This window comes from Varanus komodoensis, unplaced genomic scaffold (genome assembly GCF_004798865.1).
Source record: "Varanus komodoensis strain SLA01 unplaced genomic scaffold, ASM479886v1 scaffold203, whole genome shotgun sequence".
NCBI lineage: Eukaryota > Metazoa > Chordata > Lepidosauria > Squamata > Varanidae > Varanus > Varanus komodoensis.
Window position 1 is genome coordinate 54,834 of NW_025335575.1, and position 17,062 is coordinate 71,895.

At 49.6% G+C, this 17,062-nt stretch overlaps 2 protein-coding genes across 4 annotated transcripts in view; both read right to left on the reverse strand.

The window, feature by feature from the left end:
* The window catches only part of TAP2 (transporter 2, ATP binding cassette subfamily B member), a 51,889-nt gene extending 46,908 nt beyond the window's left edge, over positions 1-4,981 (reverse strand). For 2 of the 3 annotated variants that reach the window (XM_044429755.1, XM_044429757.1), the window contains exons 1-4: positions 4,889-4,981; positions 2,902-3,399; positions 1,227-1,341; positions 331-461 (exon numbers count right to left, since the gene is read on the reverse strand). In XM_044429755.1, coding sequence (XP_044285690.1) covers positions 331-461; positions 1,227-1,341; positions 2,902-3,388 — 733 coding nt within the window. In that variant the 5' untranslated portion in view covers positions 3,389-3,399; positions 4,889-4,981. The remainder of the gene's footprint in view (positions 1-330; positions 462-1,226; positions 1,342-2,901; positions 3,400-4,888) is intronic. The other variant, XM_044429761.1, reaches the window with a different exon arrangement.
* A 4,007-nt stretch (positions 4,982-8,988) lies between these two features.
* Positions 8,989-15,777, reverse strand: PSMB8 (proteasome 20S subunit beta 8). Its single transcript, XM_044429763.1, has 6 exons — positions 15,621-15,777; positions 13,506-13,653; positions 12,210-12,321; positions 10,683-10,812; positions 9,331-9,535; positions 8,989-9,198 (listed from the first exon to the last, which is right to left on the reverse strand). Exons 1-6 carry the CDS (start codon positions 15,762-15,764, stop codon positions 9,110-9,112), a joined length of 828 nt encoding a protein of 275 aa, XP_044285698.1. The 5' UTR covers positions 15,765-15,777; the 3' UTR covers positions 8,989-9,109.
* Between the last annotated feature and the right edge of the window lie 1,285 nt (positions 15,778-17,062).

The following is a 17,062-nucleotide window of genomic DNA, read 5'->3' on the forward strand; positions in this document are numbered from 1 at the left end:
GTAGGTAAGTCATGAGCAGAGCTGGCTGTAGCTGGGGGTCAGTCTAAATGGCCTGGAAGGTCCCTTCTGACTCATTCTGTTTCTATGTTCCTATAATAGCATGCTTTGAGAAGCTCAGCAGGGAGACTTGGGTTCAAACCCGTGCTTTCTGGCAAGCCACATGGAAGATCTTGCTCACCAAACCTCAGTTCTCCCACTCATGAAAAAGGTTCAACCTTAATAGACCAAATGAGAGGATTAACCACTGGTCATGGACTTTGTTCAGCACATACACCACAGAAAAGGAAACTAGACTGATAGGCATGATCAAGTTAGTTCTTGGACTCTTACCTGTTTTCACCTCCTGGAAGAAAGCCAGGTCCTGCTGCACCAGTGAAGAGAAGAGCAAGCCACGGATCCGAATGATCATTCTGGAGATGGACAACGTGAAGAGGCCACCACGGCAGCCAGCAGAGAAAGAACTAGGACAGAAGTAGCAGAGAGCAAGATGGATCAAAAGAACATAAGAGGAATAGCACTGGATCAGACCAGGTCTCCACCTAGGCCACTATTCCGTTCTCACAATAGCAATCTTGCCTACAGGATTCCACAAACAGGACACGAATGCAACAGCACCCTCCTGCACAAGTTCCCCACCAATAGGCATATTGCTTCTGTAGAGGGGGCAGCATACAGCCAAGTGAACTAGTAGCCACTGATACCCTTCTCCTCTATGAATTTGTCTAGTCCCCTTTTAAACACATCCAAATTGGTGGCCATCCCTTTCATGGAAGGGAACTCCATAGTTTAACTATCTGCTATGTGAAAAATTCCTTTATCTAAATACCTCTTCTTCCAATCAACTTCCTAGGATGAGCCCTTTAGATTTTAATATTATGGAAGAGGGAAGAAAATGCCTCCCTCTCCAATTTCTCCACACCATGTATTATTTTAAACACCTCTATCGCATCTCCCTTCCTTGCCTTTTTAAAAAGCTGAATAGCCCCAGTTGTTGTTGCCACTCCTCACAGCAGAAATGCTCCAGCCCTGGGTCATTTTTGCTGCCCTTCTCTGCACTTTCTCCAACTCATTAATGTCCTTCCTTCAGGTAAGGTGACCACAACTGTACACAATATTCTGAGTGCAGTGGTGCTGATTTTTATAAGTAGAGTATGATCTTGGCATTTTTATTTTCAATTCCTTTTCTAATTATACCTAACATGGACAAAGGTCAAGAAGAAACTCACCCTCCAACTGACACTACACACACAAGAAAGATTGCCCAGGTAAAGGCATCCAAGTCATATTTGGTGCCTAAGATGTCAATCAAGCGCCCTGTGTAATATGGGAGCAATGTTTCACCTGCAGAGAGAGATCAAGGATGACAGATGAACAAAAGAATTAGAGGTATAATGTCATGGGTTGTTGCTGAACCATGGATCATTATTCTGTGCAAACTCTGCACAATGGGTTATTTTATTTATTTTTCAATTTATATCCTTCCTTTTTCCTACAAAGGGCTCAAGGCAGCTTACATCGTACTCCTCCATCTTATCCCCACAACAACTGCCCTGTGAGGTAGGTTGGGCTGAGAGTCTGTGACTGGCCCAAAGTCACCCAGTTGGCTCCATGGCTGAGCGGGGACTTGAACCCAGGTCATCTGAGTCCCAGTCCCATGCTCTTAACCACTACGCCACACTGGCTCTTTTTAATCATGGACAACCCAGGAAAAGAATCTATGGCTTATTGTCAAATTGTCAACTCTGAGTCATTCATGGCTGACAACCCAAAACTAAGCCAACGTGGATTATTAGCATGTAACAACAATCAACAATTCAGCAACAGTCCATAATTCAAAAACAGTCCATATTCAATTTGTATTCAGGGATGTCACTGCATGACAACTGGGTCTGTAAGAGCAGCAGAGATTGCTTAAAGCTGTCGCTAGATTCAGGCCTAACATGACCCTTCCCTCCATGGCTCTGAAGAAACTTAATTAGAAAAAAACTGAAGGCTATTATTTTGTCTTCTTTTTTAGCACCTTCAACAGAATGGAATTCCATGTTCATACATACTGCTGCCCCTCAAGCTGGAGTCCTTCGGATATTCATAAAGAGGAAGGTCAAGATCTCTTCTTGCTGATACCAGAGTGTAGGACATGGAATCATTAATACAAATTATGACAACCCAGATTCAGGCTGGACATCAGGAAAAGCTTCCTCACTGTCAGAGCAATACGGCAGTGGAACCAGCTGCCCGGGGAGGCGGTGGGCTCTCCCACACTGGGCCTTCATGGCACCTTCCAACTTTACTATTCTATGATTCTACATTTCTGATCCCCAAAAAGCACACCCATTGGATGGCCCCAGGCTGGAGAAGGCTCATATGGACAGAGGCTGCTATTCACCAACAGGGACAGACTTCTCACGCAGAAAGGTAAGGGAGCCCAATTTAGGAGGCAGAACAGAAAGAGATAAAGGAAGGCAGGAAGGAACTGGTGTAGTGAGACTTTCAAAGTGTTGGCCCAGCACTAAATAAACAGAAGCGCATTTAGTGCTCTGCTTCAGGCAGAAAAATATCTTGGGCCATTGCAATTTGATAATAACAGTCCTGAGATTGTTTTATCTATTCAAATCAGTTTTAAATTGTTATATATTTCTTGCATTTCTATACTGTCTTCTTTGTCTACCAAGCCAGTTTCTAAAAAAAGCGAAAACTTAAAAAGCAGAATCAAATAAAAGCATAGTATATGTGAGAAGGAAAAAAACAGGTAAAAAATCAAATTTTGCCTGCATTAACTTGGAGTGAGCAGGGGTTTGCAAAACCACTTCTTTATTTGAGAGGGGGGCAAAGTTTATATGTCGCTTCCAAAGCATCTCTCTCTGGCTCTCATGCAAACACATGTACGCACACTCTACTCACCAATCACTGCTATAGTGAGGAACACGAAGGCACCACCAAGATATGGTGCATCCGGGCGGAAGAGCCTCATCAGCTTCCAGAAGGTGGCCCTGTCTTCTTCCTTTGCTCCCTCTGTGCTGCCCCCATGCCCCAGACCTGCCCAGATGAGGTGGGACAGACCCACCACGCCGTACCCACACAGCAGCCAGGACCAGGGGGCTGAAGAGAGCAGGAAAGGGGGATTCCCCATCAAGTGTTGGCTTGAGAGGTAGAGAGGGGGCAGCAGACTCCCGGTGGCCACTGCTGCAGGGGGAATCCGGGAGGGCCAAGCCAGAGAGAGCAGCCACCGGGCCCCCCAGAGAACCAGCAGGCGCAGGCCTGCCTCCAGCCAAGCGCCTAGGATCCCCAGGGCAGTCAGAGAGAGCCACCCCACACCCAGCAAGGCAAGCAGGACAGCATCACAGAGGAGCAGGGAGGCAGCCTGCCACAAGGCAGGGGGCAGCGTCATGGTGGCGGCGTCTGTGGAGAGGGGAGGGATGGAATTGCTGGTTATTTAAATATATATCCACATACCAATATATACTTGCCTAGGGCCATCTTCAGAGGCTTTCTGTGTGCCCTTGCCAAATGAAGTCAGGCAGGTGGCTATTAAGGAGAGGCCTTTTTATCAGTGGCACCCTGGCTGTGGAATCCCTTCCCCAGGGCTGGCACCAAGTTAAGACCATGCTATTTTCCCAGGCTTTTCCTAGTGGCAACAGACTTTTGTTGTCATAATTGAAAGGCAATTTTTTCCCTCCCAAAATGACACCAAAGCTTTGAACCACAAAACCAGTGGGCCTAAAGAGATATTGGGCACAACAGCCTTTATTGCTTCATGTTGGGCACCCAGCTTGCCGAGTTGTGTGAACCCAGGCAGCACGGCTTGTATGAGAGTCAGAGGCGCCTCAGATAACGCATGGCTTGATTCAGTGTTGTGTGAAGGTGGTCTGACCCTCAAACAACCCCTGCTGCCTGGGTTGATAGGGCACACAAGCCACAGCAAGCAAGGTGCAATGCAAAAAATGTGCAGTGACAACACCCTGCCCGGAGCTTAACCGAGTGGAGGTTCTTTTGAAATTCAAGCAGGTGCACCCACTGCCTCAGTTGTCACCTCTAAAATGGGCCTGGTTTGAAGTTCACTAACAGTACAATGCTATGCGTGTTGGCTCAGAAGCAAATCCCACCGAGTTCAGTGAGACTCTTTCCCAAAGAAATAAGCACAGGCTTTCAGCCTTAGGCAACCAAGAGTCTTGTCACCTAGAACATTAACACTTTCAGGGTACACTCCTATGGATGTCTTGACAGAAAGTCCTCCAACTCCCAGCACGTTCGGTCGTTTTTCCTGTCCGTGCAGGCACAGTGCGATCTTCGACACAGGCTGCAGTCCTGTGCCCTTTACTTAGCAGTAAGCTGCACTGAACTCAGGGCATTTACTTCTGAGAAGACTCCAGGAGTGTGCTCTAAACACGGCGAAAGCTTCCGAGAGCCCACTTCCTCATATGCACGTCTTTCTATTATTGGGGGGGGGGGGGTCGTCGTCGGTATTATTATTATTTCGTGGCTTTGCCGCAAGGGACGAACACAATCGCGCTCTTAGAATTGCTTTCACCAGTATGATTTTTTCAGAAGCAACTACTTTTTCCTAACCAGCCCCTACTGATACATGGGAGTTCAAGCATGCAAAACGCGCGATGGGGGTGGAGGTGATCTTTCCCGCACATACGGCCAACCTATTGGTTACTGTGAAGAGGGAAAACAAAAATCCTAAATCCATCAATCCATAATAAAATAAATAAATGCCCCTATTACTTGCACTCCTCTCCCCATCTTGATTCCCCACCGCCGAGGGTGGCGGGACAGACATCCCACCATCCCTTCTCTTCCTAAGCGACCCGCCGCCCTCCATGGCCCTCGCATTCCTTTTCCCCTTTGAATTACTCCCCGCGGCACCCCAACACCGCGGTCTTACCTACAGCCCGACTTTCCCAGAAGAAGGAGATCCGCTTTTGCAAATTCTGGTGAGACGCGAGCAGTCCACTTTCGGTTTCAAGGGGACTATCCGACCGTTTCCACGCCCCTCCGAGGCTGCGTTTCTCTCTGTGGCCGCCAGAGGGCGTGCGCCAGTCATTCATATGCGAAAAGCACCCTGGGCCGGAGCTTTGCTTCCTTTTAAGTGCAGCGCGGGGGCCAAATAGCAGGGAAGTTTGCATCAAATCGTTGTCCTGTTTGGAAGACTCCTTTTCAAGGGTTCAAAGCCGGGGCAGTGCTAGGTACCTAAAAGGTCTGCAGCTCAGGTCCACGGGATTAAACACGCACACACATCTGCAAATACTAACTTAAATATGTTGAGAAGTCTGCGTGTGTTGCTAAAGACCCTCTCCCGGTTGTAAAACGGGATGTATGGACAAGAGAGAGAAGGGCATTTGATTTCGGGGGGGAGGTTGGGAAAACTCTGGCAGAAAGAGTCAAGTAGGAGGCAGCAAGTGAAACACATCTGGCAAAAACCTCAGTGAATCCAAGGGTAGCAGAGACGTGCAGGGTTCCCTGGACCTTTATTCATCAAGTGCCCGGAGACAGGCTGGTAGTGGAGCAGATGGATCCCAGACATTCAGGGCTCTGCATGAGAGATGTGGGTCTCCAGCCCTAGTGGGCTCACATCTGGCACTGCCCTGGTTCAAATTAGCCAGGCACACTTTTGCCCTGGGTATGCCATTGCCTTCCCCACCCTGGCTGTCAACATCCCATGGCCCGGTACTGAGTGTGTTCCTTCACTGAAGTGTTTTGGGTGCTATCCCCTTTAGGTCATTTTTCTCAGGACCTTTGTGCTTCTGCCAACCTTGGTGTGCCCTTTCCCTCAGTCTTGTGGGCTGATACCTTCCTGTTGTGAGAGGGTGACACTGGCATCTGGAATTCAGAGAATCAACACTGCCTTTACCACATAGCATTTTGATGGGTCACCAGATGCTTTTGCTCTTCTGCCTCATCTCTGGAGTTGCTTGCTCAACACAGAGAGAACCAGACTGGAGCATTGGTTCCTTCTCACCACCACCACCACTGTTGTCTGGCAGAATGAGAATCAAGCAAAGGAGGCTGCCCCAGTGAAGAGGAGCTACTGCAGGGGGTTGTTATCAGTGGGCTCCCGCTGGAGTGTGGGCCCTTGGCAGGTGCCCAAGGATGGCAACCCTTGACACTGGTCCTGCTTCAACCATTTGTAGTTCAAATGTTTAAAAAGACACTTGTACCCCTGAAGAAATCTATAGGAAAATCACATGCTGCTGCTGAAATCATGGTGTGCAGGTTTAGCCAGAGATCAAATACTAACTGTGGACGCAGCAATGCATGCAGGTAGGAGTGTCACAACATTGACTGACATGTGGGTTGCATTTTATTCCTGATGTGGAGGTTTTTACCGTGCAATAATTCTGAAATGTGTAGCTGTTTCCAACATTAAAGGAGCTCAAAACTCTTTAGTTTTCCTCTTTTCCCAACTATCCCAAATCTCAAGTTTAAAGGCAAGCTTGAGCTCCATAACTATTTAAAAAAATTGAGGGGATGTATAATGAAAAGCAGTGCTTCTGAGCATACAGAAAATTTTGTTTAGTCCTGTATAACCACACCTTGCTACCCATTCACAGAGTCTCAGGCCAAAGGCCCTGGTTCATTGGCTCAGATTTTACCTCTGCCTCAGATTTGACCATTTTTATCATGCAGAGTGCCTTGTGATCAAGATACAGTGTGCCACTGTGCTTCCCATTGTACAACAGGAGATTTGAGGCTGAGGAGCTTGCTCAGGCTGAACTCAAGTGAAACAAATCATGGTGAACAACCCATACCTTGCAACCCAACACCAAATGACTGACAACACAGTAACACACATATCTGGTTGTTGTTGAAATGTATGTTGTCTGAACCCAGCCGTGCTAACAAACCATGTACTGTTAACCATAAACCACCCATTAAGAGACACCATGGTTGGCTCTTGGGTTGTGAACTGTGGTTTTCCATGGTTAACAATCCATGGCTTATTAGCATGACTGTCCAGACAACGCACAGTTCAATGGCAACCTATACTCAATCCTTGAGTGTGTTTTTGTGCTGTAGTTTCCCTTGAAAATGAGGCCCTTGTGTACCACAGAAATTTTAGAGGGCTTCTGCACAGTTGGAAGGCTGCAGGTGCTTCCTCAACAGGCATTCACAACAGTTCCTGCAGTGAGGATATTACATCTCTCTGCAGAAGCAGGCACAAGGAACCAAGGCCTCCATAGAAAACATTTTTTTTTTCAGTTTGACTTTGCCAGGAAAATGAGATTTTTTTTAAAAAATTCTGGGGCAACTGTGGTTATTCTTCTGTGGAACAGAAGCTGCCTATGAAAGTGCTTTTTTGCTTCCCTTCCCTGCTGCAGCCATTTTCACCAATCATACCAAGTTCCCTCTGCTGCTAGGCCTCCTATACTGCCTGTCTGGCCAACTACTGAGAAGTTGGGCTGCCCAGAAATGTTCTGTGTCTTGCCTTTCAACCTGCTTTCTTCTGTTTTGTTCCATCCGTTTAATTTGGAAGTAAATCAGAAACCCACTATTTTCCTGCAAAACATTCTGGGTAGAAACAGAGCAAGCTAAAAGGCTGTCTACTTGATTCAGCAGATTTTGAAGGAATCCAAAGGTGCCATACACAACCGTGTACCCTCATTTTAAACTTCACACCAGCCCTGTAAGGTAGGTGAGTTTGACATGTAATGAATAACCTCTGATATGCTTTCTAGCTAAAGTGAATTAGAAGATTGAGACTTGGAAGGGCAGTAATGAAAGAACTGGAAAATATCGGCCAGTGTAAGGACATTTCACTGGAGTCTAGAGTCACAATCATCCAAAAGTGGACAGCAAAGAACGCCAACAGCAAGAAAATTGACGCGTTCCAAATGTGGTGTTGGAGGAGAGCTTTGTGAATACCCTGGACTGACAGATGAATACAAGAGTCCTGGTTCAAATCAAGTCAAAGTTTCCTGGAAGCAAGAACAATGAAACTGAGCCTGTCATACTTCAGGTACATGAGAGGACAAGACTCACTGGAGAAGGCAATCCTGCTAGGGAAAGGCCCTTTGACTTTTGGCTTCACTTACCCCTGGAATGCTACTCCCAAGAGCTCTTCTGAAATAGAATCTGGCCACCAGGCTAAAAGAGGTTCTGCACCACAGTGCTACATCTCTGTCCTCCTTAGGCCAGCCCTGTAACACGACAGGTGCCCTACAACGTTGTTCAAAGTGTGGTCTAGTTTCACAGGTGCACCCAATAGCAACATATAGCTTGTTTCAGGTGAATGATTCTGCAATTAGTCTTTAGATAAAAGCCCTCCTAGCAGGAAAGCTGAAGGACATCTATGGATAAGAAGAGCTAAGAAGAAAGAGCTAAGAGATTTTCAACAGAAACAAAAGCTCTGTTTTTCCCTTTTCTGATGTGACAACAAAACTGAATCAAGTATTTCTCCCCAAAAAGTTAACGGTAAGGCTTCCCTCTGAATTAAAAAGAGCATGGCTTAGAAGGAGGGATTTCCTACAACTTAGGGAGCAATTCTAAGGCCTTTGGACATCGCCAGAAGGAGCAACGGCTATTGCATATTCTCAGCTGCAAGACTGAAGACAAAGCTCTGACCTCATCAAGCCGGCACAGAAAGAACCATGCTGGCCGGACTGAGGACTCAAGCCAGTTGCAGGGGAGGGCGTTAAAAGTGCCATTTAGGAGGCAAGAAGTTGGAGAAGCCCGGGGTATGAGCCATCCGGAAGCCTCTCCATATCAACCTCCACCCCGCCACTCACCCCGGCAAAATAATGCTCCAACTAGACAGGCAAAAGCGCCATCTAACAAAACCGGAGAGAGGGAGGGTGGGCAGGCAAAGGTTGCTTCTGCTGCTCCTCCCACGCTGCATTGGATCGTGGTCAGCCTCTGCTGCTGGGAGTATATGGACATCTTCACAGGATAGTGCCCTAATCCCAAATGCTCTTGTCTGCTTCTCCAAGTCTTAATCGTATTTCCTCCCAGGCTCTTCCACATCTGAACAATAAGTCAGAGAACACGCAGATTGAACTTAATTTTACTATTGCCCCGTCATTGCTGTATGTCTCCTTCCCTTTCCTTCCTTCAGCCCTGAGTGTCAAAACTTCTCCTGACATTGTAGGTCCTCAATGGTCCTCTTGGCTCATTTCTTAGCTTCTGCATACTGGTGAAGCAACTCGTTGACATCTGTGCGTCCGACCCGGATCCATCCATCTTTCTTCATGTGATACACTACAAAGACAGACACCACCACACTAGTGAAAATGCGCAAAACTAGAGCAGGATCTCACCAAACCACCAGACACTTGGTGAGACTGCAAATGAGGGATGCGGTAACTGAGGGAGTGCATCTGGGCAACTTACTGTTCACCACCCCGCCTGAATAGGAGTCACGGTGGGTGGCATAAGCAATGGCCCGTCTGCCAAGATCATAGGCCTCTTCCACGCTGAGATCGGGACGGTGCCCACTGTCCAGCACTCCATAGGCATAGGAGTTGCCACTACCCGTGGAAAAGAGGGGACCCGACAGGCGCACCCCATTATCATCTATGTAGTAAAGGCCAGGACCCTGAAAAGAGAAATGGTTAGTGGGGAAGAGGGCCCCCTAAATCCTGGCTCTCATCTGCCCCATGACACAGGACAGGGGTATGGCATGAGGCTCATTCCAGCCCTCTTGCCTTCCCAGAAAGCCATGCCTCCTTGCCCTGAGGCCACCCCTTCCCTCCAACCACCCCAGTGTTTGCATCATTTTTCTTCACTCTAAAAGGTTAAAACAACTCTTCTGATGCTTCGTTTCAGGCAGTGTAAGAGATTTAAGTATGGTGGTATTTGGGGGAAGGTTGGCTCTGCCCCTCCTGCTTCCAGCCCCACCCACCACTGGGCTGCAGCCCCCAACAGCGGCTTGAAAGTGGAATTGGGCCCTCAGACAGAGAGGAGTTCTGCACCCCTGAAATGCAACCTGCACATTTCCAGCCAAGACCTGACCATCTCCTTACAATCCCGTTCCCAACTCATTGGTCCCCATTCCTCTCCTCAAACGTTGAGAATCCCCCTTTCCCACAACTCCTTGAACTTGCTGTCTCATACCCTCATCAGTGCTCTGGCTTTCCCTAATTTCTCAGCTGAGAATGGCTTTCCCCATCAAGCCCTAACACAACAGTCTGATGATGACGACTGTGGCCTGACTCCTCCTTGCTTGATACCACATGACAGAGAGATGTGCAGAACTGGAACAGCCTCTCCCCAAAACAGCAGAGCACCCACCAGGCTGGAAATGAGCCCTGCCCCCTCCTCCAAATTTCCTTTGAGAACATGCCCTGAATGAACTTTGCATAAGAATGATTTCTTCACACAAAAGTAGCAGACTGTGCATGTCAAAAATGCCAGGGGGAGAGTTTTCACTCAGGTCAGCCACTGAACTACAGCCCCTGTCTCAGAGCATGCAGCTTGACTCAGTCACCTGAGTCATCTGCAGCTACTCGCTCTACAGTCCCCACTGGAACCAGATATAAAACTGTTGTATGAAAGAGCCCAGGGATCTCTCTGCCTCCCAGATTTCCCCCTCCTTGCATTCTCTTTCTCTCCCTCTGTCCGCCAGCCAATCATTCCAGCATCTGGACAACCAGCACCCCTTCTTGATTTCATCCCAGCTCCAACATGCTCCTCCCCTCTCCTTCACTGCCCCAAATCCTCCCATCCCTGCAAGGGAGCCTTACCTTCTTGTCCCACCCACACACCATGCTGCCCACAGAAAGCCCCATCCCCCGGTACTCGGCTAACATGTTGGCCAGCAGCTTGGAGGCAGCCGAAACGCTGATCCGTTCTTTGTTGCGCAGGTAGTACAGCCTGTGGGGAAGAAAGCAGAGAGCAGGGAAGGGAAACGGAAGAAGAGCCACAGTGAGTGATCCTTCTGGCTATTCTTTAAGGAACTCCGGCTCCCCAGCTTTTTCCACATGCCTCCCACCCCACCACTGCTGCCTCTTTAGCTCCTCCAAGTACACTCGTAGCAGAAAAAAAGCCCTATACTTCTTAAGCATTCCCTGGCCAGCATATCCGACTGGAAATACTAGGACCTTTCTGTCTGGACTTACAACGGATGGTGCCCTTGACCTGCGAATGATCCTAAGCACCCAAGAAACTGAAACAGCCACATGGTGTACCCCTATTTGCCCAGCTGTCACTGCCTGTTTCCTGTGTTGAATTTAGCTCACAAGCCTCCCATGACAGGGGCTTGTCGCCTTGCACTCTGCCAGTTCCTATGTGTGCTGATGGTGTGCAGCCCATCCGTTCTCTCCCTCATACCTGCTAGTACGCCAGCAGATGTTTGGTGTTTGCCAGCTGACCTTCAAGTTCATTCAGAACAAGCCTTGTTGGCTGTCCCACGCCAAGCAGAATGTCACCAGATAGTATTACACAAGCAGTCCCTTCTTAAGAGTAGCACCCACTCTCTGGAATACACTTCCCCGTGTAGTTTGGGAGGCAAAATACGTGGATTTTCTAAGCACCTTCTGAAAAACTGGCTCGCACACACAAGCTTTCCCTTCCAGTCCATTTTTTTGCGGGGAAGGGTTTGTAATAAATTGTAGCTGTCCCTTTGTCACGCTGCATTACTAGCAATTGGACCTGGCATATCCCTTAGCTTCATACAACAAAGCCTTCAGGCAAACTTGCACGGCTGGTGGTGTTGGTAGACACTTTGTGCCTACCATGTCTGTGCCAGCATTGCTCCCACGGTGCACCTCCACCCCTCATGGAGTGAATGGCCTCTCCACTCTATCCCACTGAGGAGGGGCTGCCCCACAGTAAAGGAGAAATGGCAAGGTTATAACTCTGTCCCCTGGTCTGCTAATTTCCCCTAGCTTCAAATCAGATGGACTATAAGATGTTAGGCTGGTTAGGGATCTCAGACACCTGGTGCCACCAAGAAGTCTGATTGAGTTTTGAGAAACAAAATAACCGAGATGCACACTGCTAGGGTCCTGGAGCACATGGGCCAAGTTTCAGAGAGCTAGGTTTCATGGTCTTGGTCTGATGGGCACATGCACAACCTACATCCTTACTTTAGTTGTTTTAATAGGGTTGTTTTCATATGTAAACTACCTGAAAACTTTAGAGAAAGGAAGGAAGGAAGGAAGGAAGGAAGGAAGGAAGGAAGTAAGTTTCTAAAATCCAGCCTGCATATCTGCAAGGAAATGAAATATGTGTATTTCATTTCATAGAGCTGGAAGATTTGGGGAGGGTACCTGCAGTGTTTGGCCAGGAGCCGCTCCCAGTACTGGCAGTCAGCGGCGCTTCCAGACATTGTGCCCAGCAAGTAGGGGTTGATCTCAATCACTTTGTTACACACCTTTGTGTCTGCAGGGAGGAGGAGAGGTTATTAGAAAGGACATCAATCCCAAATAGTGAGGAACAGGGGTGTTACTAAGCAGTGATAAGCTTTGAGGCCTGGGCCCATCAGAAGCAAATCTGCACAAAATTTAAATTTGTTAATTTATATATATATATATATATATATATATATATATATATATATATAAATAAATAAAGCATTACTAGGGACAGGATCCAGTGTTAATTCTGCACAGAATAGAATGCTTGAAATGAACAAAACTTCAGTTAGTCACGACTAAAGACTTATATGAGGCATGTATTGTGTCCCTCACACATGGCAGGGTATGGGTGCTTTGCATGATGTCACCATCCTCCAAGGTCTCTCCCATGGTTTATAACCTTTTCTGTGCCTTTTCTTTGGTGGCGGAAAATGTGGTATTATCCGAAAATCACACTGAGACCCTTGTATTTGCACAAGTTTGCTGTACTATGGTGCCACCCTGAGGTTAAGTAATGGAACATATTTATGTATGTATTTATTAAAAACTTTTGTATGCTGTCCTTTATATAAATATCTCAGGACGGCTTACAACAATTACAATAATATAGAAAGACTGAGAAAAATCCCAGGAAGGAAAGCACATGTAAAGGAGCCAATTTTAATCCTGCAAAGAAACCGAAAGCGGATGTCTTGGTGAAGTAGCTGGCTAAAAGCCTCATGTAGAGAAGTTATAACTTCAACCCCATTAATTTTGATAGGTCTGCTCTATGTAGGACTAACATTAGATCCTGCCCCTAGGATTTACTTTAATTTCACAAGATGCAAACCCAGTCAATTGATTTCTCCTCCAAACCATCTCAAACAAAATCAATTCCTCAATTTGTTTGCACCCTGCCCACAGACCATCCCAAATCAGTAGTTATCTTTGACTGGAATTAATTTGCCATCCCTTCTTGGAGGAAAATGGCTCCCACTTCAGGATTTCAGCTCAGAAGAAAAGCTGCAGAGGGGTTCATCCCTGCAGGTGGGAACAGAGAGTTAACCCTTCCATCCCCAGCAGCATTCCCTATCCAAAATGTCAAATAAGTCCAGAAAGGCATCTTCCATCGACCTCAATGGACACTCACAGCCTGGGAAAGCAGTTGGGGGCCAGGACCCCATGGGCCTGAGCCCCACAATTCCCCGGCTGGGAGAGTGGGCTACTCACCTATGTAGCTGCCAGCTGATGCCCGGGAATCTGTGGCTACAACCACCCCGTGCTGGAAGGTGAAGGCCAGGGTGGTGGTGCCATGGGCCAGCTCGATCTGGTGCCCATCACTGCCATCCTCACAGTGAGTCTTCAGGAACTCAGAGGGCTGCAAAAGGATGTGGGGAGCAGTTGCCATAGGATGGATATGGAAAATCAGAAATAACAAGGGTGACCAGTCCCTTCCTTTCCCTTGGGGCGGCCACTCTTGCCCAGCCTACCAGCTGCCAGCCAGAGGGGCTAGTGAAGGACCTGTCCTGAAAATACTAATACAGGCGTGGGAAACCTTCTTCAGCATAAGGGGCCAAATTCTATTTCAGAGAAGCTGGGGGGGGGCATTCCAGGAGTGGGCTGGACCAATCCAAATCCTATGGCAACAGGCATAAAGCACCCCACCTTGGATGTTGCCAGTCATTCAATGCAGAATTGGAGGAGCTGAGCAGGTAGTCTTTCCCTCTCTGTCCTCATTTTCACTAGATGGGCTTTTTTCTCCCTGTTCCTGGCACATCTTGAAGGGGAAGGAGGGAGGTCGTCTGGCTTCTCCAGTCTCCTCCCCTTCCCACCCTCTCCAAGGTAGCTTTCCCACCCTTGGGAAGCAGCTGGTGCAAGAAGTAGGGAAGGAGTCCAAGTTCCAGGTCCCAGGTCCCCACCCTCAGATCTGGGACTCCAAAATACCCTGTTGTCCCTCAGACGCTGCTTAGGGGCACCGGATCGCCCCCTAAAGCTCCTACTGCCTTAGGAGAGCCATTTCAGCCTTTTAGATGGGGCAGGGGAGGTGGCACAGAAGCTAATAAACCACCAAAGCTCATTGCTGATCTGTTCTATTTATCCTGAGACACGGATGTATTTTAATGACATCTGTGCATTTTCTTATAGATTTGCTAAAGATAAGCACTTGGAAAGTGTAAAGTGCAACTTCCTAGGTGCCCTGCTTGGTTCATAGCAGAATTGGCATCCATTGATCGTGATGAATAACATGGAGAATTTCCTGCAGAAAATGGAGAAGCACAAGACATTTTCCTGCTTTAGCAAAATCTCTGTCCCACATCACTGGACACATGATGCTCTTAAAACAGGGTTCTGAATCTCTGGCTCATGGGAAAGCCAAACCACTTGCTGTGAGCAGTGTTGCTATTGTTGTTATATCACACTGCACTTATATCCTTCCTTTTCTCCTCTTGCGAGAAACCCCTGGCAGCTTGCCTAGTCCTCCACTCCATTTTATCCTCACAACAGCAGCCCTGTGAGGTGTGTGAGGCTGAAAATAAGTGACTAGCCCAAGGTCACCTGCTGAGCTCCACGGCTGAGTGGAGCCCAGAACCTGCATCTCCCAGGTTCTCAGTCCAACACCTGAATGACCACACCTGCCACAGGCCTGCTGCACCCGTTCTTCATTATTCTTAGACCCACAGGCCCGTCTGTGCACATGCTCAGAGGCCATGCCTAAGCCATGGGGTCTACTCAAGCTATCTAGAGGCCAATCCTGGAGGCATCACAGTGCCAGAGGAATTTCACAACCTCGCAGCATGGGAAGGACCCGCGGAGGTCATCCAGTCCCCCCCCCCCCCCCCCCCCGGGACCGTGCTTCTGCTTCAGCACCTCATGGTGCTTATCCAAAATTTACTTTCCTGCAAGCTCCAAACATGGGGGAGGGGCAAATGCTCCTCCCTCACCTCTCCCTCACCACCGCTTGACTTTCCTGGTCACGCGAAAAGTTGAAATGCTCCACAGATCTAGGGCTCGACTTCACGGAAAACTGCGCTTAGGATGCGGCGCTCATCTGAAATGGGCCTGATTTTTCTTCCAGGAACGGACAGGACACGTATTTTATTCTCTCTCACCCCCCTCCGCGTGCACTTCGCTCCACAAGAGCACGACTTTTCTTCCGGGTGCCCTCACTCGGTCCGCACCCGCGAAAACCTGGGTCGCTCCGCGGTGCAGCAGACACTCTGCGCGCGCTCAGAGACGGCCTCTTCCCCGCCCGCGACGTCGCGCGCTCCCGAAGTCACGCCGAGGCCGCGCCCTCCCCTCCCCCCCCCCTTCCCGCTCGCCGCGCTTCCTTCGCCCGGGCCGTACCTGCCTCCCCGGGGGCAAGGCGATCTGCGGCTCCCGCGCCCCAAAGGCGTAATGGCCAACCGCGCCCGGCTGCGTGGCGGCGCCTCCGAGCGGGTTCCAGTCCCACTCGCCGCGGGGCAGCCCGCAGACGTCCTGCAGCGCCATCGTCGCCTCCCTTCTCGAAAGCGAAAGCAGCGAGCGCCTCGCTTTCCGGCGCCCGCCCTCGCTCCCTCCCTCGCTCCCTCCCTCCGTGCGCCACGTCGGGGCTGCCACCCACGGCCCCGCGAAGGGCGAGAGGGGCTCGGACGGGGCGCACAAGGGACCCCTACACGGAGAAGCCCTGCTGCGCCGGGGGGGGGATTCACGCGACTGCCCTTTTGGGGACGGGGCTGCCCCTTCCCTGCCGGCAACCAGAAAACGGGGGCGGCGATCCGCTGGCAGGGGCTTAGCTCCTGCATCCCACATGGACGGGGGCGCCCCCCCCCCCCCCCCCCCCCCCCCGCTGTATCAGGACCACTACCGTCCTCCATGGCCTTCCGAATTTGGTGCTTTGGGAGTTCGGCTCCCATCAGCCCCGGTCGGCATGGCCGACGGTCAGGGAGGATGTGGGTGGTAGTGCAAAACCTTCGGGGGCGGCTTAGGGAAGGCTGAGCAGGCACCTGAGAGCGCCCTTCCTTTTGTTGCAGTAGCAGGACTGGGGTGCATTCCCCCCCCCCCCGTTCTGCTTAGAGGGACGTACAAAGCGCGCAGCAGGCTGTGCCCGGTGCAGACGTGTTTATGCTCGGTTCTCACGTCAGTCCAGCTCCTGCTTGTCAGGGATCGGTTCTTCAGTTAAGCAAGAAGGCGCCTAAGGAAGAGTGGGGCCAAATTTGGAGCAGTTCAATGTCTTTTCCTAGGGGGGATTTAAATCCATGCGCAGGAACGGGGTTTGCGGGCAGGCGAAGAGGAGAAGAGAAGAGCGGGGCGTGTGGTGAGCAAGCGCGGCGCTTCGCAGAGCGGCTGGAGAACCGCACTCGGGCTAAATACGCCCGGTGTTAGCCGAGCAGGACTTCGGGGCAGACGACCAGGCTGAGCAGATGGGCCCGCAAATACAGCGGCACCAGTTCATCACATTTTGAAGGAAGTGAACACACCTTTCCCCGTACAGGGAAGGGCTCCCCATAAAAGCAGGTCGTCCAGTCTAAAATCTAGCCCACTGCAAATGGCTACGAAAGGGCTATCGGATAGTTCCCGGCCCTGGACCTGAATTTACCAGGTGGAGGAAAAATTGGAGCCAGCAAGTCAACGAGGTCCAAAAGCACCATTCGAGGAGGTGCCCTGCAGCTGGATTCCGATTTGATCCACTTTACAGGCAGAAATCCAGCTGGTGGAGCTTTTCTGGCCATGCAGGTCCAAACCTAGTATTGTAGGTACTTTTGAAAAATCTGCGCGCCCACGCCTGTCCTATGCACTCTCAGCCCGAT